At 39.5% G+C, this 25,172-nt stretch overlaps 1 protein-coding gene across 2 annotated transcripts; it reads right to left on the reverse strand.

Moving 5' to 3' along the window:
• Positions 1-7: 7 nt before the first annotated feature.
• Positions 8-23,733, reverse strand: LOC144935071 (STE20-like serine/threonine-protein kinase). 2 transcript variants are annotated; one of them, XM_078861418.1, is made up of 23 exons: positions 23,060-23,733; positions 15,352-15,516; positions 12,942-12,990; positions 12,687-12,836; positions 12,442-12,514; positions 12,011-12,205; positions 11,496-11,577; positions 10,422-10,544; positions 9,400-9,480; positions 9,039-9,201; positions 8,708-8,901; positions 8,400-8,585; positions 7,816-7,992; positions 7,223-7,353; positions 6,810-6,933; positions 6,516-6,695; positions 5,484-5,576; positions 4,686-4,815; positions 4,431-4,555; positions 3,661-3,849; positions 3,413-3,538; positions 2,640-2,753; positions 8-2,513 (listed from the first exon to the last, which is right to left on the reverse strand). In XM_078861418.1, exons 1-23 carry the CDS (start codon positions 23,204-23,206, stop codon positions 2,367-2,369), a joined length of 3,144 nt encoding a protein of 1,047 aa, XP_078717544.1. In that variant the 5' UTR covers positions 23,207-23,733; the 3' UTR covers positions 8-2,366. The 2 variants fall into 2 exon arrangements, with proteins under 2 accessions (XP_078717544.1, XP_078717545.1); XM_078861419.1 differs by having other exon boundaries at positions 2,156-2,513; positions 8,729-8,901; positions 23,060-23,732.
• Between the last annotated feature and the right edge of the window lie 1,439 nt (positions 23,734-25,172).

Raw genomic sequence — 25,172 nt, forward strand, 5'->3', positions numbered from 1 at the left:
GAATACATCACTACAAACATTGCATTTTATTGACTGCAAATGAGAAGTCAAACATACAGGTTAGACTACTGTAAAGTGTTCTCTTCGGTATTGTGGCTTCAAAGTGTGGTTGTAGGATTTTGACAACAGCTTTCCATTTCTCTGACAACAGTTAGGCACTCAAATTATTCACCGGTCATGCTCAGATACCTCGTGGGGCTTTAATAAGACATGTTATCCTTTCAACCTCATCTTGAAGGCCTTAACATTAAATTAAATTGCATTGAGGTCATGAGGTCAACACAGAAATAGCTGTCCTATTAAAGAGGCACTTCCAAGCAATGAATATTGAAAACCAATCTCTAAGATTGTTTCGCAAGTAAGTAGGGAACATGAAGTGTCTATTTGAATGCCTTGAGTTGATAAACTTCTACCTTTCCTTTCAACTTCATGCTTGATAGCCAGAAGAAGCATTATGGACGAAGCATTATGGACGAAGCATCCGTCCAAACACAGCCCATCCTAAGCTTAACTGCGTTCAGCATGACACTATGTTATCGACAAGATATTCCGTGCACGTGCATAAAGAAAAACGGGACTAGGTACACATCCTATTCAAGTACTCGAGAAAATAACAGTAGCAAATTGGGCAGTTATTAGAGAATAAAAGGTGTCAGCTGTCCACAACCATTTACAGTAGTATAACAGTTTGTTTTCCTTTGAATACAGGGCGCCTATTTCCCAACTTTTAAATCACAATGTCACAACATGAGATGGGAGGGTGGGGGGGGTATTAACAGCTTTCCTACTGCCGCATGCTATACTCCTACACATACCAGCGGCTTCAGAGCACATTTTATCAGGCTGCCTTCACTCTGAATGAGTCTTTAAAAGGGCACGGTAAAATAACAATCTGAACTGTACGTGAAAAAATATACTGTTTAACACAACACCGAATGTCAACTTTGTCACTCGATAACGTTTTACGGCACCCTTTTAAATAAAACTTTCAAAAATATTATCCGGACACGATCTTTGTCCTCCAAAAGCAGCATCAAAATCAAAAAGATAAACAGTTCAAACATGCAAATTCTAATGTTTCATACACATTTAGCAAGCCATGTTATAAGTCCACAGGTTTATCAAAACTCCACGGCAACATGTTGTAATGTAATTTTTTATCAATTTATAGCATATGCACTGAGCTACATCAAACGCTATATAGAGGACGGTATATTTTGTACACGTTTTTGTTACAAAAAAATATAAGCTTGTTTGTTAAATCTATGCAACGTAGATTTCTATTGCTTTTTTTCAAGTTGCGCATCTATCCATCCATATATAGCATTCATATGAATAATATTTGCATTCACCCGAAAAGTCGCTGCTGCATAATACTGTGGCCCATCTACGGCACTACAATACTATCTGGCTAAAGGTTGATGGGGAGGGGAAAGTGCTTAAGTGATCTGGTGAAATTTGGTGTTAAAAACCACTCTGTGAAAACTCGTTACGGACATCGGCAATCGGGCTGAATATTCCTTACCCGCGTCAAATAAAACCAATTAGCCACCATCCATGACTATAGTCTGCACAGCATACACCGTGGTCCCTTTTACACTATGCTTCCATGTGCTTTTAATACTGTCCATTGATGTCATTTTATTATTTCGCTTTACAAATTACGTCAAAAATTTGCTGCTTAAGCCTGTCCCACCCAAACCTTATAGTAAAGTTCCATCCTGTCCATTATTCTTAGCATAGATTATGCATTTTCCCTTGGCTCATTTTAATTGTCAGGCTATAGCTATGACCACTTTGGAAGGGGATTTCAAAGCAAGGTTCAGGTGGGAGGGTATAGTTCTATAATTCGCATCTAGAAACAAACAACTGTTAAAAGCTTAACTGCAATCAAGAGTAAACAATTCCACATCTGGTTGAAAAGTTAGGAATGCATTACTGTGGTTTTGTAAAATAAGCCCGTCAAATAATGTTCAATTATTTTAATATCACACCCTTTAAATTTCTCAACATTACATAAAGCATTAACATGTGTAATGTGTTTTGATATTTCCAATGTGGTTATGAATTGGAGATGCTACACTGTCCGATATTGTTTATCAATTGACCAATGTCAAACTATAACATTTTCAAAGTGTTCGCTTGGAAACCAAGATTATGACAATACATTTTAAAATGGAGACAGTAATGTAGTTGAAGTTTAAAAAAATAATGGTACGATTAACAGTTTGCTACAATGTTATCCAAGTCAACAATCACAGTTTACACAAGGCTTTTGTGTGATAAATGTTCTGCAAGTACAAAAAAATATGATTTTAAATTAGTAAGCATCTGCATTCCAGTGTCAACAGCCAGCAGAATTTTTTTCAGAAGCCAGTTGACTGGGAGGTCGTGACTGGGTAGAACTTGGCGATACGGCTGGGGGCACTGGGGTTCAAGCACTCCGATTCGCCACTCGTGGCAAAAAACATCTCCTGCTCTTGCCGCTTTCGTGCGAACTCCTCCTCCAGTGCCTACGGAGGGGCATGGCATTGGCAGGTTAGGTAACGTGGTCAGGTCGACGGAAGCATTAAACGTCTTTATGATTGAATACCGTAACACGGGACAAACATCTGCACGCGAGTGTGCGCAAGCTCCACCTGCTTGCGTGGGCGAAGCTTGTCGCGCCACGTCTTCAGCTCCTGGGTGTGCTGCTCATCCAGCTCCTTCAACTTCATGGTCTCATGCTCCACCAGTAGGTGACACTTCTCATTCTAAACCACAAGCAAAATTAAACTGGATCATACGTACCCATGTGTGTATGTTGAACTTATTTCGGACCGTACATAGCCAACCGTGTTAATCGGAGGTGCGGGGGAAAGAACAACAAACAAAAAGGAGTTCTAAAGAAAAGAGTTTTAAATTTAGATCGGGTCAGAAATGAGGCGATGACGAAGAAGACCAGAATGGTAGTGCCCATCTCAAGACAAGCTGGGAGAAAGTGTACTCGGATGGCTAGAGGGACATGTCGGTTACAGTTAGGGGTGCCCATCTCAGACATGCTACATTATTTGCCGCACTTATAAAACATGACTTTTGCGTAATGTTTAAAATAAATAATTATTTGGTGATGCTGCAGCATTATCAGCAGTCCACAATCAATGACAAAATCCCATTTGGTCAATAAAACTGCCTTAAAATAAATATATATCTTTGGTGAAGTTTTAAATGGAAATTCCTCGTAGCACATGGTAGAAGGGCCATTTCCCAAATTGTAACCAATTTATATAACAATGTAAGGCACTATAAAAAATCCATGTGAAATTTAGAGGGCACATCACCAAAACATTTTTTTGAAGGGTAGTATAGGAAAAAATATGTGATTTCATTGTTAAATATTAAGCTTATCACGAGTAAATAAAATATAGGATACCTGTAACTGCTGAAGTTCACGTATATTAGCATCACACTGCATCTGCAGATCTCTCATCTGGTTTTCGTGCTTCTGCGCCTGCTGTTGCTTCTCGGCTTTCTGCCTCTTCTCCTCTTGCTGGGCAAACTACAACAAAAAACAACACAGAAAAAAATTACACAATCATAAAATCAACCAACAAGATGCTGCCAACCGTATAATTTACAAGGCAACAGACGACCAGTTAATTGTTGACATTTTTTAAAAACCTGTTTGATTCTTTCACGATCTTGCTCTGGAGAACCGATGGGGTTGATGCGAAGACTCTTTTTGTACATGGTCATGCGCGTCTTTGCCTCCCCGCGCTGGATCTTCGGAAGGCGTGCTCGCTCCTGGGCCTGCCGGGCCTTCAGGTCCTCCAGCATGCGCTGAGAATAGCGCTGCATTTGCTCTAGCTCCTTTGTACACAAAAGGCACGCACATACGTAATAAAGAAAGCCATCCAAGGACAGAGACGAGTAGATGAGAATTTCTACCAGCTGCAAAATACGACGTCAAGGCCAAAGGAACACTTCAAATGGCATACTTTGAAAATAAATATCTTGGATCAAAACATGATCCATACAGGTGGTAACAAGGGTTAGTTGTACAGTTCACAAAATTCAGGTAGCAAACTCAAATCATTGTGAGAAGTTGAATCTGTTCTTAAACCCACTGGGTTAGTAAACTATCACTTTTACAGGTCACCAGTAGTTATCTATATAATTATTTGTCCCTGCATAAGAATGAGGAATTTCCACCATTAACTTAGGGGTTATGAATTGGAGATAAACAAGCATGTGGCTGAGCTACAGAAGGAAATCACTGACTTTAAACTGTTCTACAAAATATTTTACAATATTAAGTCAATGTTTATCAATTCATAAACAATGTCAGTCACGTTACATTGGAAAGAAAACCAAATATAAATGTCCATGTAGTCTTTGACAGTCGCATAGTTGATTCATTACGTTTATAGTTTCTGGAGAGTCTGCCATACCTTTTCATGCCTCTTTAGCAACTGGTGCCTCTGAAGGAAATATTGGTCTTTCAGTTGCTGTTTAAATAATTGGTGTTTCTCATGCAGGTGTCTTTCCTCCAACTCCCAGATTGAAGCTTCTTTTTCTGTCATTCACACACACAGACAAATGTTATATTATACGCAGTAAGAGTTGTACAACATACGGTATTGGATACACAGGAATGTCATGCAGTTTGTGAATGTGCAACGGGTGTACATCGGAGGCCATTCTACCTCTCAACAGCTGTTGTTTGCTGTTGAGGAATTCCCTTTCGACATCAGCAACCTCCTGCTTGTGCTGCTGAATCAGTTTCTTAAGGGATCCGTCGAGATCATGCTGCTGTTTGCTGATGAACTCTTGTTCCTTAAAGGGCCACAGCATCGAGGTTTGATCACAATTATATATTTAATGTAAAGATTTAAACACTCAATCACGATAACTTAAAAAAATGTATTGCAAACCATCAGCATGCAACATTTACACACACACACAAATATTATATACGTGTTCAACATTGATCAGGTTTCAAATTAAATTATATGATTTTGCAATCTCATTTTACCATTGAACAGTAATCCAACCCAGTTGCTCATTATATGGAATCAAGTTTCACTGCAATCAAAAAAGTTTTGGGTTCCTGCACTGCAAACACTGCAAATTCTATCAGACAAAATTCCAATCAAGTCTACACACGCCTGGTTCTTACATCTCTCGACTGAAGACCGATGAGAATGCTGGAGGAAATGTGGTACGACTTCACCACAGCTTGCGCGACATCCTGTAAATGTCAATGTTCTATTTGTGTGCACTAAACCCTGGGCTCATTTCATTTATGGTTCATACCACATTGTCACACAGCAAAACCAAACCGCAGTAATAGGAAATAGGATGAACGAGGTGGGAAGTAGAAGGCACTGCTTGTGATGCATGCTATGAAAGCATCAACATACACAGCAGATACCATTTAAATTTGAATCGTTTTCTTGTGGCTTGTCTAACTGGCATAATTTTAATATCAGCATATTCTTTACCTCATTCTGCTGTGTCTGCACAAGCTCTTCCTTCTTTCTTTTCAGTGCATCCTTTCGCACTGATTTGGGCAGTTTTTCCACCTCGCTCTTAACCTAAATCATGCATTACGGAAAAGGGGGACGGACAAGTTGACAGGAGTAGGGTACACACTTCACACCAAAATTAAACCAAACCAGCATGCCAAGTGGTTTGAAGTGGTTTCACTTGAAGCACAACGGGGAAAATATATTTGTTCAAAGTATTTTTAATGGATTTTTTTTTTTCAAAGGAAAGAAAATAATGGTTGAAACTAGGAGAAAACACGACATGCATAATAAGGACACACCACAAAGAAACATGCACATAATTTATACTGCTTTATACACCTATTATTATCTCACCAGTTAAGGCCCATTGAGCTATATGGCTGTTTTTCAGAAGCAGTCTGGCCACAAATGATAGCTCAACGAAGTGGCAGCTCATCATGTGGAAATGTATAGCAGCCAAATACTCTAAAACGCATGTTTCTGAAGGTGGAGGGAAAAACTGGAGGACCCAGCAAAAAATCCACACAACCACAGGGAGAACATACAAAATCTAAATATACAGGCATCAAGGTCGGGACCAAACCCACGACCTGTATGTATGTAGAACGTCTTTCGCACCATACGTAACTCCTTAGCATACCAGGCGAGGGAGTTAACATCTCACCACCGTGGCACCCTGCTATTATTGCAATAACGATAAGTGTGAAACAGGAGCCTAAACCACATGAGTTACGTGCAGATTAAATAACGTGATGCACTTAACAATTGTTAATAACACTGTGATGGTGCGACTACAAAAAACTTTACAAAGTCTACAAAAAGCTTAAAGTTACATGAAATCTTGATAATTAAAACCTGTCAATGTAAACACTAACGTGTTTTTACAAACCTTTAAAGAGATACGAAAACCAACACTTACTGATCGCAAATAATCTAATTCTGTTTGGCCCAGCTGCATTTGCACTCAACACATTAGACAGGCAGTCCAGTTTGGGGTCCGCTTACCTCCTTCTTGCGATGCTTCTGTGTCTCATGAAACTTGGCAAGATCCCGGTCCTGCTCTGCCTTGATGCGTTTGGCCTCCTCACGTAGGTGAGCCGTGTGCTCCTGCTCCATCTTCTCGATGCGCTGCTTCTGCTCCCGTTCCAGTTTCTCAATTTCCCCATCAAAGTAGCGACGTTTCGCCTGCCACCAAAACAGAAGCCTTGAATTTAAATAACATTTTTAAGTCAGCCCGCCTCATGGATTGTGTGGATGACGAAAAGCTTTTCTTCGACTGAAACCGCACGCTGCACTCACAGACATCTCCGTCTCGAAGCGACGAATGGTGAGGTCACGCTGCTGCATGAGTTTTCCGTTGAGCAAGGCCTGGGAGCGCTGCTCCTCCTTTTGAAGCAACCGCAATTCTCTCAGCTCCTGTCGCCTTCATTGTGAATGCACACAGGCACGAGCGAACGGCGTTAACCCAAGTTACATTAGATTTCATCCAAGCTTTGCTGACGCTAACAATTTAAAAAAAAATCCAATACTAGATTAAAAGTGCAGTCAAGCAGAACCCCATCCAATTGGTGCCTCAGGACTATCAATACATTATTTTTTAACAACACAGCCAAGCATGAATTAGTATTGCGGGTGTGCATTGTATCACGGTAATAAATACACAAGAAGTACACTTCTCTAGTAATTGTTTTTGGACCATGATCATAGCTTACCTTAGGAATCTTAAATCTTCATCCTTCTTCTCATCTTCATTAATTATTTTGTTTGTTGTCACACTGACCTCTACTCCATCAACAATAAACTTTCTCGTCCTCTTGAGCGTCTTCTTCTGTTTGTGCGACTCCTGAAAAAAGGTTCAACTAATAGTTTAACTATAATTGCACGTTAAAAACAAATTCGCTTGCATTAGACCCATACATGTTTGAAATTATTTTTTTAAACAGTTGCTGAACACAGGCTCAGAGGCCCAAAACATCAAGCAACAAATGGCATTATTAAATAGATGAGAATTCAAGTGTTTTTTTAGTATATAACCGATAGATAATGCCATTTATCCACGAAAAAATGTCTACCAGCTTCATTAAATTCTGCTGGAAACCATCAGCTCAGAGGGCCCATAGGCAGTGGGACAAATAAAGTATATTTTACAATGAGAATCAGACACCAAGTCTATTCCTGAGATATACGAAATAACTTTCCTATCTTTATTACATATCGGTCATCCGTGAATGAGCACGCAATTAATTTTATACGTGACATTTTTTTCATTACGTTCACTTAATAACCACAATATTAGGGGCCTTGCCTGGATCGAAATTGAGCCAGTTTCTCGATTGCGGGTGATGGTGGCCGAAATGGAGAGGTTGAGATCTCCACTGGTGCTGTCTGACATGGACAGACTTCCAGAGTCCGAGTCTCGCTCTTTATCCCTCCGCTCACTGCCAGTTGATAAAAGAGACGGAGACTCTGGAAGTTCTGTTCCCTGTGTAAACACAAGATAAAAACGTAAGTTACACACCCACATTCTGACAAGCATTAATTAAACAAGAGCCTTAGATCAGCTTTGCACTCTAAATCAAGGAACACTGAACGTGCATTATAATGAGGATTAGATTTAATGGTACATAATAATATTACATGTCAGACATTGGTGTAGTGTCCTGAATTATCAATGCTAATATTTCACTAGAAGTGCACCATCTATTGCATACATTTGCCCACACACATTTTTTATTCCTGAAATGTATAAGTGTGCCGAGTTGGCCTGTTAGTTAGAGGTCGCATCTAATCTGAAATGTACAATGGAAACAATTGCACGATTTTAAAGAATATTCTTGAAAAAATGTATGTAGTCATACATATATAAATATCTATAATGCAATATCGTACTTTTATATTTTTGGCTTCGCCCGTCTCTTGTACATCAGCTTCTCTTTCCTGGAAGTTGAGAGGCTTGTCAGAGTTCTCCGTTACAGAAGCTGTTATAATGGAGGACTCAGGTTGGTCATTCGGCATGCTTTTATCCATCCTGGGCTCTTCCGTAGGCTCAGTTGCTTCAGGCAGGGAATTCTCAGCCTAGAAAGCCAATCACAGACTAATTACTGAGGCATATATTGAAACGACTGAACGTAATTAAGATGCAAGAAATTTGACGGAAAAATATAATTTTACAATTGTCTCACTTGAATGTTGATTACCTCAGAACACTCTTTCCGTACCTTGTCCGCCAAGGCCAGGTCTGCTGTGGATTGTTCCATTATGGGAGTTGCATCTTCGTCAGACACGTGAGGCTCTGCAGACCGGTCACTCTCCGCACGTTCTCCCTCACTGCTCCCAATCCCCTCATCTGACAACGATCGCTCGCTCGTCTCATCACCCACCTCTTCATTCTCTGTTAATGGCAATGTTAGTCATATTGAGACCCTACTTGAGAACAAAAGAATGCATATATGTACATTGCTTCATATTACCGAACACAACGATTTCCACTTTTTACAAAAATATTTTTAAAATATATTAAAATCTTACCATTTTCTTGCTGATCCTTGCCACTTGTAGACTTTTCAGAAATTCCATTTTCTACTGTGGTAGATTCATCCATTGGTAACTGACCATCCCCATCAGTCTCCGGCTGCTCAGCTGCCTCCTGCTCCTCTTCATTATTTTCAGTAACAGATGCTAATCCCCGTACCTGCAGTTAAAAAACAAGATTTTGTAAAAAAAAAAAAGCCAACAAAGCCAAACACAAAAATGCATTATGTTTACCACATATTAAATCGTTTCCTTTTATTAATTTCAAAAACTGTGGTCGACTGTATTCCACAAATACAAACTATGACTACTTCCTTGTAACATAACACAATAAATTTTAATAGCTACATATACTCACCGGTGACTGTTGCGACAGTTTTTCATCCTCAGAGCTTGCCACACTGATATCCGAAGGAGCTCGCTTATGCCCTGTTCCTGGCTGGAAAAGAAAATGTAAACATTAACAAACAACTGAATTTATCACAATGGTCAAATTCACGTGGAAACTGGGCATTTTAATAGTATGGAAATAAATTATATCCCATTTTGTATACAGTATATGACTTTTAAACTAAGGTAAAACTATAATTAACTATTCTTAGGTGATACAATAGTTATAATGATCAAGTAAGTACTGCTGTGCTAACACAGCTATTAGGCTCCACATGTAATGGATCATTCACTCCAGTGTGCTTCATTGTCAAGGCACGAGCTACAACACATCCACATGGCAGAATTTCGTGATCTTGTGCAATATAATATAGATACAATAATAATCTGAATATGTAATAATGACCTTTATATATACCCAAGAATGCCTCACCAAGTCTCATGACTTTTTCAGGAGGTTCCATAGTTGGGATGTTTGGCCAATTCCATTAACGTTTGACATGTGGGTAAATATTGAAGTATCCAGAGAAAACCCACATCAAAATTAAGGGCTTTGAGAGCAATATTGTAATAAAATTCACACCAACCTAATGTCCAGCTTACTGATGAGAACAATCAGTGTACTAAATGACTAATTGCATAAAAAAATAGTAAGCTAATTGTTGTGTCTTAATGAACAAATGGTGCCTTAGAATCAGAAACTAAACTATATGCTAACTTTGCTAAGTTTACTATGTGTGTGAGATGGTCAAAGTTTTCTTTTTTATTTCTAAAAATGTTGTTATGACGTGGTATTTATAATAAAGATGGAAGAGTATTATCAGCTAATGATTTTGCATCATTGTCAATATAGCTGTACACAAGCTTGATGCACACTACGCATACAATGCTACTTGCAAAAGAAGAATGCGCTATTAAATCACAATGCATGTATAAAAAACACTGAATGGTAAGAATGTTATTTCCGTAAAAATAAAAAAAAACAAGTACAGAAGGTGTCTCCATGTCCTCCTCTTCATTGTCTTCCTCAATCTCCTCCATGACCTCAGCCTTTGCTTCTGCGATCAGCTCCCGCAGAGGCTTGTTGCTGTCCACACCGCTAATAAAAGAGTGCTGAAACAAAGACAATCCCACAGCATATTTGTTTACACTGATAGGGGGCACTTCAAAATTCAGTACCATACGCTTGGCAAAAGTATGATCAGAATCTTTCATTTATCCTGGAAAAATCCAATGAGCTACAGGGCTCTTTTCATGGATGTCCAGTGGGGGCGGGCCAAAAATGTGTAATATAGCTCTCAGAGACACCGTCTTGTTCAGTTATATGTATATTTATTATGAATAAAGTCCGCCGACTCACTGATAACTTAACGAGTAACCGCGAGTGACAATATACACTTGGATAACTTAGCTCTATTCTGAGACAACATAACTCTAGCCTTCTAAGACTACAAGGTGCCCACTCCAGGATGATGAAGACGACCCGCTCCAAGGTGACGACGGCGACGGCAATTCCCCCACAACAGCAGCCCAGAGCCCCGGTTAACGCTGGCTTTCATCCCCCTCACGACCCGGCCACGCCCCTATTCCCCGAACCCTCTGTCACCGCACCTGGCCCTGCATGTCTCTGCCATTATTACAATTTACGACCGTTAGGTCCCATGCTTACTGTCAAAGCTTGTGGCATCAATCATTATAAGTGACCACTTAGGTCCCACATTACCCTAACGTGACTGTCTGTTCCTGTTACGTTCATTAGTAATCATGGCCACAGGGAGCCGTACTGTCCCTACATGCCCCGTACTGTCCTTACAAATGTACAACAATAAAAAAACAATAGGCGTGCAAAGTATAGGAAAGGTAGAAAAATAAATAAATAAATTGCAACTAAACTATTTTTCTATTACCAGCTAAAACCCACTGAGCTACTAGTTCTTGCTTCAAACTACATATGTTGTGATTATATTTTTCTAAAAATAGTTTCCAGTCAAAACAGACATGCTTTTTGGTAAGCTCCTGAGATGCTCATTTTAAAATGTCATGATGTGACCACAAAGCATCTACCTGTAATAACTGGATTGCATTCCATCTTGTCTCGGGATTCTTATCAAGACATTTCTTCAGAAAGTCAGTGAATTCTGCGGACCTAAAAATAGACGATGAAGACAAATAAAACCATTCATGTGCACATTAAAATGTAATACATTTTAAAAATATATATATTTTTGAAGTGTGAAATATATTAGTGCTAATCAAACTAAAACAAGCTTATATATCCCATATTAAAGATAAATAGTATTCATAACTAAACTCACTGCTCGACATTTAATGACCTGCATAGTTTGCTATAGATTACAATCAAAGCTCTGTACATTATTTTTCATAATCTTGTGTTGTTTGCATCTCCTTAGTTACACACTATTTATACAGTGGAAACAGATAACTCCTATGACTCACACAAACACACACACAGTCAGAAATTTTTCAGAGTAGAGAAGTTAAATTTTAACAAAACAATAGGAAATGTTGATACAAAAATTCCAGTAAATTGAAGTCAATGTTAAACACATGAGTCTCACCATTTAGATGGGAAGGAAAGCGAGGGTGGATCGTTTTTGGCAATCTTCAGCATGACTCGCATTGGATTGAGTTCATGGTTGGGTGGTTCCATTTGAGCCAGCTCAATGAGAGTAATGCCCAAGGACCAGATGTCAGCTTTGTAATCATACGGTGCGTCTTTCATAGTTTCACACATCACCACTTCTGGAGCCATCCTAAAACAAATATCGGCACAGACACAAATAATTATCTAAAATAACACATCACAACAGTACGTGGCAATTTTATTTTATGGCCCACCAAGATAAATAGTTGAATAACCCTGACCCAATGTTTCCAATTTCAAAATCATAGATTAAATAGACATGCGAACACAACTTACCAGTGATTACAGATAAACATGCACACTAATACATCGTAACAATGTAATCCGGATGGTGGGAAAACTCACCAATATGGGGTCCCTATAAACGAATCTCTGCGTTGTAACGTCCTTGTGTTTTTTGCAGATACCCCAAAGTCAGCTGCAATAAGAATGTAATCCAAATTAATTATGAGTAACAATTTAATGAAATATCTGAAGACTGTTTTCATTCGTATGCATTGTCTTAACAAATAACCTTGACAAAATCTGTCAACGATTAAAGCATATAATTGATTGTTGCTGCTGCTTCATTAAGACTGGTGCAAGCCCACCTAGTTTTACATCTCCTTCGAAGGTAAGCAGGATGTTTCCAGCCTTCAGATCTCTGTGGATAATGCGGTGAGTGTGCAAGTAGTTCAATGCTTCCAGCATCTGTTTGCACACCACACGAATCTGAGGCTCCGCCAACCCACGCTCCAGCTCTGATGCACAAAGAATACAGATTTTACAAAAATTAGTTCCAAAAGCGAGAAAGATAATTTTGTGATATCTCATCGTAAAACATGGAATGGATCTGTACGACTCACCAAGCATAATAGCATCTACAGCTCCTCCAGGGCAGAATTCAATGAAAATCTGTTAAGCAAACAAATAAATTATATTAGCAAAACCACAAATATTCCGTAATAAAAAAATATATTTCCATTGCTACAGAGCGTTCAAGATAAGCTGTGTGTTGCTGTTGCTTAGTGTTTCACGCAATTATCAAATGTGAATTATGCATTCCAATTTAATTAAATGCGTAATAATACACAAAGCAATTGTACTGCACAGCTTGTGTTCACATGACAGCAAGACTGCAGATTGTGCAGTGAAGGAGCGGTCACATGATCATTCGGGTCCATGAGGTTGTGTTTGGAAATGTGTACCACTAAACTACGTTACAGTTTATTTCCTTCCAGTATATTCCTTCGAAATAAACTGTTTTTCAATTATTATGATTGTAAAACACCCACTCAGGTGTTTTTTTCATCTTTGTAGCGATTATCAATTGTTTAATTTTACATAAGGCAAAGTAATGTTTTATAACTAATCAAAGGAAAATATTCGTTAAAATGTAAGGCTCTATTAGTTCATGCGTAATATCGCATAAGTGTGCATTATTGAAAATATTCATGACTTTAACGTAATGTTGCATATACCCGTCAAAATTAAAATTCCATATCGCGTAAACATCAGAGGGTTATTTACCCAGAAACAAATTCTAATCTGTAGTCATGGTTGCACACATTAATAATTTCCTAATATTTGGGTGTGGCTGATGACTCCAGTGATTTTATTTTTGCATGGCTGACTAAAATGCCATTTGAAAATAAAAAGGAAAATCCACAAATTCTCATGTTAAGAGCTGTTAACCAATACATTAACTGGAAAGCATTTCAACAATGTTAGAAAGTTGTGACTATTAAAAAAACAATAAGGAAGGTACTATTCATCATGTTTTTGGCACACAATTAATGAAGGCACTTTATACATGAGCGAGGGAGGGATGACATTCTGTTTACAGTCAAAACCAGAGCTTCTATAAAGGCCATGAAACGAGGCTTGTAAAAAAACCCACATCCATCACACTGGGTTGCACATTTAAAACAGATATAATAAAGTCCTTGTGTTACACCCCACACCAGCCCTAGCAACAGGATAGCGGGGGAACACCACAGAAAGAATGTGGCCATTACAAAAAAACGGGTTTGGTCAAAAGCTTTTAGCAACGCGGATTCTGTATAAACCCAGGAGAGCATTTTGCCTTCCTGACATGATACACACAGCCTAAACATGTTTAAAACACTGTGACAAATCGCTGACCCAGTGATAAACCTCTGGAGTAGTGCAAATGTAAACCACACCAGCAGTAACATGTTGAACTGTTGATGTATATTGATGACTTACAGCTTAGACAGGTAAAACACGAGTCATAAATATTTGAATTCAGTTGTTTATGCGTGTTGTTTATGCAAATACATCAACCTTAGGCCCACACGTTTAAAAGCTTACATAACAGAATACAAATGTATTACAACAAATTACATACGCAGTATAGTTTTTCTAATTTACTGTATTCACATAATATCTTCTCATTAAAGTTAACCAGACTCTCAGGCACTACCCTCCCTGCAGCTGATATAGAGTTGATCTTTCTGCATTGATAAGACTGGCCAAAGGCTGAAAAACAATATAGTTCTGCCATAGCGGTATTACTGCACTGTATTATAATGACACATTTTTGGGAAAAGCGGGGAGCAGTGGTTAGTGCACTGCACTATGAGATTTGCGAACTGAGTTAAATTCCCAGTCACGGCTATCATTAGTGGAGAGAGGATAGCTGAAGCAGCTCCCCTCTTCACCAATTCCACACTGAACAGTCATCGACATGTGTCGTCTCAGTGCTCCACAAACCAAACCTAAACAACTCTTCTATAGCGTAAATCATATTTAGAGGAGTTGATGCTTTGGATCAACTTGGTACAAATCCGTTAACGCTGTGAAAATTATCTTCATATTTTTGTAGACGTTATGGTTTGATAAAAAAATAATTAACAGAAGTTATAGTATGATAAAAAAAACCCATGACTGACATGATGTGTCACGTTAGTAATGAGGGGGGTTAGGGTTTGACCATACTTCACCACTTCAGGTCTTCATCCAACAGGGGATTAACAAAGGGCACTAAAACATCATTATTAATTTGATCATTGATATGTGTTCAAACGAATAAAACAATAAGACGTTATTAATGTTTTACTTTGAAATGTATGATTCTATCAGACAAAATTTGCAGGTATGTTATCAAGCAGTGTGATGTCTTCTTGCGTTCGTTCCACATATACCCCAAATGAAATACAGAGTTATGTTTTGGTAATATGAAAATAAAGGAATAAGGTTGGGGAATTGTATAAGAATCAGGTGTTCACCCAACTGCTACTAAAATAGCCTTACCCATAGCTTGTTTTCATAGTAGAAGGCATTGAGGAGTCCCACAATATTAGGGTGGTCACAAAGGGCCAATATCTCAATTTCAACCATGTAGTCCTCCAGCTCTTCTTCACTCTTCGTCTCAATCACCTTTGCAGCTGCCAGCACACCTGATTCCTTGTTTTGGGCCTGAAACAACAGTCCAGTATTATAAAAAAATCTGAATCAAACTACACATAATATTTTACAAAACGTTATCCGTTACTCCGAGTATGATTATATATGTATATATAGAGTACAATGAATTATATTTAATTCTAATTTACAATTAAATGCGTACCATGAACGAAGAAATACAGACAGTAATCAGAATGTTATGTTTTGACTTAAAGCTTTTGTGACTGCAGGAATTCATATTATTTGGGTCTTTCGATGAAGCCACTTAGATAGAAAAAATAATAAAAAATATCACGACGTTTCAATCACAACACAAGCAATCGTCATCAGGTGAAAAAATAGAGGGGGAGCTGCTGAGGCAGAATGTTATAAAAGTTTTAGATGGGTGTGGCCCAAGGGTCATAAGCGAAGTGGGCGGGCGCTAGTGATGGAATTTGCATGTAAATGTAAGATCGGGTAAATCAGAGAGCCACCTCCACGACTACGAAGCTGCGGAGGTGGCCATTGTATTGTGAGAGATTAGCATGCCAATGTAAGATCGTAGAGCCACCGCCACATCGAGGAAAACGAGCAACAGTGGCTGTGTTAATGAGATATTTAACCTGTTAATGTAAAGACATTTAACCTGTTAATGTAACACTACAGAGTCGAAAATAACTACTAACATCGGCAGGTAGGATGGAAACATCACAGCCAATTATGACTTAAACTGGTTAATAATGTCCTTCCAATGATTGCTCAGTTTGTACCCATCTTCTCGGTTGAAATTGTGTCCGTGTTTATATATCTGGATGGCTTCATGAACGATAGCCAGTGGGCTTGCAGAGTACCTTCGTCTTGGAAAAATCTATATAGTGTGTGCCCACAGCATTAAAACAATGATCAGCCACGGCTGAGGTATTGGTACTACCGTGTTTCAGATCTGCCTTATGTTCACGAACACGGTCCGAGACATGTCGCTTAGTTTCCCCAATGTAACTACTGCCGCAGACACAGCTTAGTTTGTAGATGCCGGGATATTGCATGTGAGGGATCACATCCCTCATAGATGGGATCAGATCACGAATGTTATGTACTGTGTTGAATCGAACCTGGATCTTGTGTTTGCTCATGATTTTGGTAATATTTTTAGTGACCCCTGCTATGTATGGCAAGGTGATGGTTTTGATTGGGTCCTCAGATAGTTCTTTCCTAACAGTTGGGGTGATAGCTTTACGGATTATGTAGTCTGAATATCCATTCATCTTGAGGGCTTGGTGTACGTGTTCCAGTTCACTGGCTAGGTGGTGATGGTCAGAAATACATCGAGCTCTATGGTGTAGACTTTTGATGAGGGAATTCTTCTGGGATGGATGGTGGTGGGAGTCAGGTTTTAGGTAGGCATCCATATGGGTGGCTTTCCTGTAGACAGTGTCCCATTAAGCCATCTGGTCTATTTTCGATTAAAACATCCAAGAATGGTAACTTGCCATCCTTTTCCACCTCCATGGTGAATTTGATGGCTGGGTGTATGGAATTGATGTGGTTGAAAAATTGGCCCAGAGCTGGTAGGCCATGTGGCCAGATGACAAACATGTCATCTACATACCTCTTCCACAAGGAAGGATGTAGGGTGGATGCCTGGATGGCATCTGTCTCAAACTTTTCCATGAAAACATTGGCTACAACTGGAGATAAGGGAGAACCAATTGGGGTACCTTCAACTTGTTTGTAGAATGCTCCATTCCAGGTGAAGTAAGTGTTGGTGAGGCAGTGTCTAACCAGGGCCGGTATGTCAGCATTCAGTCCTTGTTGGACCAAATCTTCAATGATTGCAATGGTGTCAGGCACAGGAACTTTGGTAAACAAAGATACTACATCGAAACTGACAAGCAAATCAGCTGGAGATAGTGAGATGTTCTTAATTAACGATACCAAGTGAGCCGAGTTAAGTACAGCTGAGGTGGTCTTACCAGTGAATGGTTGTAAGTCAATGGTGGAGACGATAGGTCGAAGTGGTGTATCTTCTTTATGGATTTTTGGCAAGTCATAAAATCTGTGTGGTCTCGCAGCAGAGGGTTTTAAGAAAAGCCGCTTGGTTGGTTCGATTAAAGATGTCGAATCAGTGATATTGTTGGTTTTCGTAACCATGTGGTTGGTGGGATCTCTATTGATTTTATTATAGCTACCATCATTAAGTAGGTCCTGAATTTTGTTATTGTATGTGGTTTTGTCCATGGTGACAGTGGCATTGCCCAGCTGAGAGTATGACTGTCATCTCTCTTTTTTAGTTGAGAAAGCTCAAAGCGCTCATCCTTACTGACGTTGCTAATAGGTGTCTTAGCGTTAAAGGATTGCAGCGATTTCCGATCGTGCCATGTCTGCAGGAATGTGTCCCAAACTCTTAAGGGCTACGTCAACCTGGGCAATGATATCATCAACTGGGATGTGTTTAGGGGTGACTGCGAAATACAACCCTTTAGCTAGAACCGATTTTAGGCTGTTGGAAATTGGGCTGTTACTCTGATTGATAACAATCTTGTCACGTCTAACTTTTTAACGTGTGGATCTGGCTTCTTCTTGGACAGGAGGTTGAACTTGGCAATCAGGTTATCTTTGCATTTAGCTGACATTGAGGCGGCTGAAGAGGCTATCCTGTTATCTACATGTTCCCAATCAGATGTAGACATTTTTTCTGTCAATGTTAAGTGTGATTGCAAGAGAGTATTGTCTAAAATTAAGTTCAAATCGGAGCAATCTTATTCTCTCTGAGATGAGGGCCCAAAGAATACAGAAGAATACAGAATGTTATGGTCAGGGAAACCTGATGTGTTTCTATAGATGGCCAGGAGCACTCTGTAAAACAGTAACCAGGAAAGTGTGCAAACCCAGACTTCCTGGCCATAAAACTTAACTGCCAACAGATAAAATACAACTTCCAAGTCAACAGTATTTGCCATAAAAAATACCACCCCAAACGTTATCTCATCTTATTTGCCGATATAATAGCCTTTATTTTATAAAATATTTCTGATATCACCATACTACAGTGATATTTTTATGCATGTACAATGTTTTTAAGCCAACACAATCATACACCACGTGCACTTGTATGTGTGATGCAAGCACAGTTAATAAGAGAAATATAATCCACTAAAATTAATTAAGTCTCCATTCCAAACAAAATGCTACAACATACAGTGTCACACTGAAAACTGCACAAATGGAAAACTAAAACTGGTCCACATACCTACCTACAAAACAAATGTTAAGGAATTAAAAGATTTACTTTTTAACTAAATGGCTCGTGGCCACTTTTGGAAACAAAAGCAAAACAACGATAACAGCATCACTAAAAAGCTCATGCTACATGCTTTCCAGCTGGCTCTAAATCAGGACAACTTCACATAACGCAAGAGTAACCCAAATCTGCTGTACTCAGCTTGTGGCAATGCCGAGTCAGTGGTTTAGTTTAATGTATGTAGTACATTACTTGATCGCACATACATTCTGATAAAAACCATCTGACACTTTCATGCGTATAAAAATGCTGAGTAAAATAATTTACTTTCAAAAGTAACTGCCAGCTTAACCCTTGTCTGGTACGTTACAGTAATAATAAAATGTAAGTCAATCTCACACGCATACATAATAAACTGACACAGCATAATGCTTGGAAAATTTTGGGGGGAAAAAAACCCAATGAGGTCAAACCAAGTCAATAATAACTCAATAACGAGTACCGATTTTTGTGCTCACATTCCTGCAAATATAAAATATAGATTCCTGTTTGATGTAAAATATTACTAATGTACTTATTGTATTACCAATATCCCATCATAAGCCACTATGTTGTTAATCAAAGTGGGATTAAACCGTTTTTGGAAGAAAAAACCCCTACATGTTATACTTTAACACTGTAACTTAAAAAAAAATCTCTCCTGACTTGTGCCAGAACGTTTCAGGTTCCATAGGCTGATGACAGCGTGTACAGGGCCCATGTGAAAACTTGGTACACAGAGACATGTGTTCCCCATTAGCTCCTTCCTTCCTTCCTGGATGCACTTCCCTGCAAATCCCTTCTGCTTCTCATTAAAGAGCCATCCATTCTCTCCCAGGAATATGAATGCACAAAAATCGGCCTATGCTTTACAATGTGTACAGAATAAAGCAGGAAAGCCAACCCACAGATCTTAAGTGGTTACTACTACAGTAACGTGTATCCAAAATTCACGAAGAATCCTCACCTAAAAATAAACAACATGACTTCCAATAGCTTGCCAGTAACCTTGTGCAGTATAGTTCGGCATCATAGGTGTATCAAATTTAAGTACTTAAAGAGTATACAGTGTGGAAACTTTCTAAATAAATCGGAGGTTAGAATGTTCACTTTCACGTAGATGTGTTCGATATTCTGCTACTTTAATCGTACGTCCAGTCATAGTTAAACACAGCAAAATACACTTAGACAAGTGGTGAGAAACATTCCAACTCCCTCTTGGGCTTGTCTGCATCTCTCCTTACAAGATTTTAATCCTTGGGCTATTGTAAGCCATGTGTGTCAATCAGCCTGGCTTTTAACTTAACTCCATCCACTACCATTGCCTGTTGTTGGAATTCATAAAGCAAGTCAACGACAAGAAAAAAAAAATGTGCTCAGTGAGACAAGTACAGGATTTATCAGGGCCGTGTTTGGCAATATTGTGGCCGATTTACTAAATACAATGACAGAAACAAAATGTAGTTATTTGTTTGTTATTTTTTTTGTTTTCTTTGAAGCTATCTACGTGACTTTACCAAAAAACCCAAAGAAAACAAAATCTAACTATAAAATAGTTAAAGCCTAAATAACAGAGAACAAAAAATATAACATACAGTTTAAAAAATAACCCAAGCATGACATTGTTTAAGTATGTAAATGTTTTCAATATTCACTTTAACAAAGTTTGGAAAACATACACATTCCAAAGGCACTCTTCTTGCTTGGTTAAATATTTTCCAAAATAACTTAAATATTTTGTCAGGGAAGGCACCAAGACAATGCATTTTGTTAGCAATATGCAGCTTCTGTACAACATGAGCAGTTCTGCAAAATGCTCAACCTCAGCATTACCGAAAGGCGATACAGTATATTCAAGCATTGAATGAATCATTCATGAGAAAACACGTTTGCCGTGTCAGTGTGCGCCAAACTGGGATTCACTGGGTCAACGTAGCGTGGGCCACTTGCAAGCACACCTTTTTGTGCAGTTAATGAGTGTGCATGAAGAACTATCGATAATGCATCGTGTCCCACACGTTGCATGTGAATAATGAAGTTGATTAAAGTAGAAAAACGATTGCCCCATTTTTTACAGTCTCCTGTTAAGGCATTTTATTGTGATCGAAAAAAAAGTTCTAACTCGAAATGTAAATAATTTTTTTAATGACTCAATCAACAATCATGATTCTTCAAATGCATACAACTGTGAGAGTAACATGCGTCGGTTGTCTCGAAATCTATACTCTCAAAAAATGAGCAAAATATGGAGCTTCTAAATATCCCTGAGTTGGTACAAGCTGCCTAAAGTTTGTAAATTTAATGTGAAGATCACAATCCAACGCATGCATCAAGTCAGGTTACAAAATCCCTATTGACATTTTCCAATTGAAACTTAACCCCTTGCACAAACAAAACGTGCCAACACAATGAAGTCTATTGAAACCCATTGTTATTCTAGCAGATATATCTTCAAAGCAAACTAATAAATGCTAAATGTGTGAAGCACTTGGATTGTTTTTATGTTTACCATGTGCCAATACTAAAGCTGTGAAGTAGCAGTGACTGAGATAAATCTATTTATGTCTCTGACAATCCCACCGATTCGAATGAATGATTTTTGTGGCCACTGTTTGCAAGCGTCCGTTTCCCCACTAAATTTGAAATAGCTAAATCACGAAATATCGTGACACTTGACAACAATCGAACATGGTTATTTTTTCCATTGGGCAAAAAACACGTTTAAAATCTCAACTATTAATTCAACTATGAATAAATACATATCCGATCATTTATCGGAGTGATTTACAAATTCCAACACATTTTTTTTATAAAAAAAAAAGCCACTGTAATTAGAAACCTGGCGATTGTAAGTGGATTACCATACCGGTAAGGGACATCTAAATAATTGTAATTATACCGGCGCATAACGTGGCTAACGCTTTTCTCACGCAACTTAAATGTCATCATTTTAAGCTGAACAGAAAATGTCCGTGCAACTTGCATTGCACCGGGTGTGTGAGGGCAAAGTTTGGGATGAGTGATCCGACCTTGCGGCGAAAAGAAGACAATGTTCAATCAGTGCCCCCTCCCCACACACACTAACCGGCTACGACACGGATCACAAACAGGGGCACGAAGGCTGCGAGACAATTGCAAACGTCCGGAAAGCGGACGGATGAAATATACCGAGAAACAGAACAAACGCAAGCTAGGGAGAAATGGAAGTCAGACAGAAAGGTCTGTTTAAAAAAAAAGTGAGTTTAGGCAGGACACACCGCAAAAGAAGAATGTATGACAGCTAGACGAGAATAGAAACCAAAGAGAGAACGGCGTTCCCCAACATCAATCGCAGGATTCTGGTATCGCCAGACTGAGAGATGGCGATAGCGTTGGGGAGGCCTCCATCCAGCAGGGGAAATTATATTTGCGATGGTTAAGGCGATTTTGATGAAGACGATGACAGTCAAACATAATATAATTCTGATGTTTGACGATGCGCGCTATGGTAATAGAGAAGTTAATCAAATACTTTTCATAATTCTGATGATTCTGTGGTAAAAGTGAACAATTATGATGATATTCTTGGTTCTTTCGGTAAAGTCACGTAGAAGGGAAATAATAAAATATAAAACAATACAAAATTTGAAAAACCGCCACTTTTTCTAATTTTCTTGCTGTGGATTTCACACCTGGTGATGATTGCTTGTGTTGCAGTCGAAACGTCGTGAGAATTTTTTTTTCTATTTTATTATTTCCCTTCTACGTGCCTTTACTGAAAGAACCAATAATATGAATCCCTGCAGTCACGAAAGCTTTAAATAAAAAAAATTATGATGATGATAACCATTTTGTAGAGGCATTCCCAACAGCTCCATCTGATGGTGATGGGTCTGATGATTTTGAGTCTGATGATTTTGAGTCTGATGATTTTGAGTCTGATGATTTTGAGTCTGATGATTTTGAGTCTGATGATTTTGAGTCTGATGATTTTGAGTCTGATGATTTTGAGTCTGATGATTTTGAGTCTGATGATTTTGAGTCTGATGATTTTGAGTCTGATGATTTTGAGTCTGATGATTTTGAGTCTGATGATTTTGAGTCTGATGATTGATTTTGAATCTGATGATTTTGAGTCTGATGATGTTGAGTCTGATGATGTTGAATCTGATGATTGATTTTGAGTCTGATGATTTTGAATCTGATGATTTTGAGTCTGATGATGTTGAGTTTGATGATTTTGAGTCTGATGATGTTGAATCTGATGTTGATGATGTCGAGTCTGATGATGGTGGTCCTGGTGGTGGTGGAACCCACCTTGTAGACCTTTCCAAAGGCCCCATCACCAAGTTCGCCGATCACACTCCACAGCTCGGCCGGGTCCACGTCCCGCCGGACATGGTCGTACTGCTTCGGCTTCCTCCTCTCAGAGCCCAGCTTGAAGATCTTGCGAAAGTACGACATTGCTGCGCCCACTAACGATTACAACGCTACTGAAACAACGAGTAGGGAAATAACTTCATGAGGAAGGGCAGAACGTAATGTTGCCGTCAGCCCACCGATTGCAATCAATGTTCGCCCCACGCATAAGAAACGACGCTCTATACACACACACAACGGTGGCAATGCTCCGATGACCGCTTAGAACGCCGGTATAAGTATGCGGCTATGTTAGGCAGAGGGAGGCCTCGGGCCAGGCCTTTGTGGCCCTCTCCTGCCCCTCTCCACAACTCGCCACTTGACGGGAGACGGTCAAGAAGTTTAATTTAAGGTTCAACGTAAACACGCCGCAACTTGTAACGCGTTCGCGGCCATCGCTCGATAGCTACTCGCGCCCCCGACTATTCCGCCCGTCGGATGCGGCGTTGGTCGATTGTACGATTGGCGAATTCCACTCTAATTTATTAATTGCCGCGGCTGCTGCTGTTGTTGTTGTTATCTCGGGAAGCGCCTTCGCTCGACGTCGACCGCGCACGCCTCTGGAGGAGCGAGTCCGTTATGAGCGCCACCGCGCATGCGCGCCAGGGGTGAGAAGAGGAGGAATGACGTAAGTCGCAGTGGACATGACGTCATTACATTCGGACTCGGTACAACGTTAAAGCTGTATGACGTCATACTATAGTTAATGTTGCGCCGCATGGGATTATAAACGTCGTTAACTTCAGATTCGGTGTACAACTTTGAACGCATGACGTCACACCAATATCAAGTGACGGTGACGTTTCCACGGCGCCTGTGCCAGGCCAGGTGCACTTTGAGGGCGCGTGAAGTGTTGTCAGAGGCTCGCCGACGTCACGATTCGTATCGCACGCAGTCACCGACTTACGAACACCCGACTTACGAGCATCCGCACTTACGAACGAGCTACTATAAGATAGGGGCCGTCCATAAATGACGTCACGCACCTAGGGGGGGGGGTCAGACATTTATGACGATGTGTGACGAGGAGGGGGGTTGAGAAATGTGACGTCACATCAAAATGCGCAACTTAAAAAAAATATAGACACGTTCTACTTAATTAAATAGACTTTTTTTTATAAATGTTTCTCCTAGAACATCAGAGTGCAGCGCCACATTAAATACGCACTACAATGACAATAGTTTAAAGCGATTTGAAGCATGTTTTTTTTGGGGGGGGGGGCATAGCTTTGTGACGTCATATTTGAGGGGGGTCTGACTTTTTGTGACGCCGTGTAACGAGGGGGGGGGGGGTCAAAAATCGTCCAAGATCGCGTGACGTCATTTATGGACGGCCCCATATTTATTTTTTACCGTGCGACTTGAGAACGTGAACTCGCATTTGCGCACCGAACCGCGTAACGATTTGGTTCCGCAAATGTACAAATGTATAATATTTCTTCTTATTTATCCGTTTTAACAGTGCTTCCCCTTTTTTGTTGTTGAATCCTAACACATTTGATAACACTGGCATATCTGCATTTTAATAAGTACATTATTGTGTTCCGACTTTCGAATCGGACAATTTACAAATAGGCTTCAAGAACGGGGTACGTTGTTGGTAAGTCGGGGACTGTCCGACCAAGAGATTTTTCAACGAATTTACTCCAAATACACGGGAACATTTCTCGAATAATTGGAACAATTTTCCGCTTAACTCCAATTATTCACGAAATTACAAAGTAAAAAATTACGTAAGTCTTCACATAGGTAAGACGGTGTGAAGGGGGTGGGATATGTAAAGCCAGTTCCAAGCCACTAGAGGCCGCTATATTTACAATTGCAAAAGACAAGCAAATGAGATGACTCGAAATCACGAGGGACAAATTCCTATGATGTCATGAAGCACATGGATGCACACATGGTAAGCAGGAATTGTTGAAATACGTTTTATTTTGCAAAGGAGATGGGGCAATAACACGATTTCTGAAGGAGACAGCGTCAAGAATAAACATACTGTGTGTTTAGAAAG

The sequence above is a fragment of the Lampetra fluviatilis genome, chromosome 12, assembly GCF_964198595.1.
Source record: "Lampetra fluviatilis chromosome 12, kcLamFluv1.1, whole genome shotgun sequence".
Taxonomy (NCBI): domain Eukaryota; kingdom Metazoa; phylum Chordata; class Hyperoartia; order Petromyzontiformes; family Petromyzontidae; genus Lampetra; species Lampetra fluviatilis.

Coding starts and splice junctions, on each gene's coding strand:
- LOC144935071 (XM_078861418.1), bottom strand. CDS start 23,206: ATGTCGTACTTTCGCAAGATCTTCAAGCTGGGCTCTGAGAGGAGGAAG. Junction 15,517..23,059: donor CCTTTGGAAAGGTCTACAAG/GTGGGTTCCACC, acceptor CTGTTGTTTCAG/GCCCAAAACAAGGAATCAGG. Junction 8,902..9,038: donor CAAGGATCAGCAAGAAAATG/GTAAGATTTTAA, acceptor TGCCATTAACAG/AGAATGAAGAGGTGGGTGAT.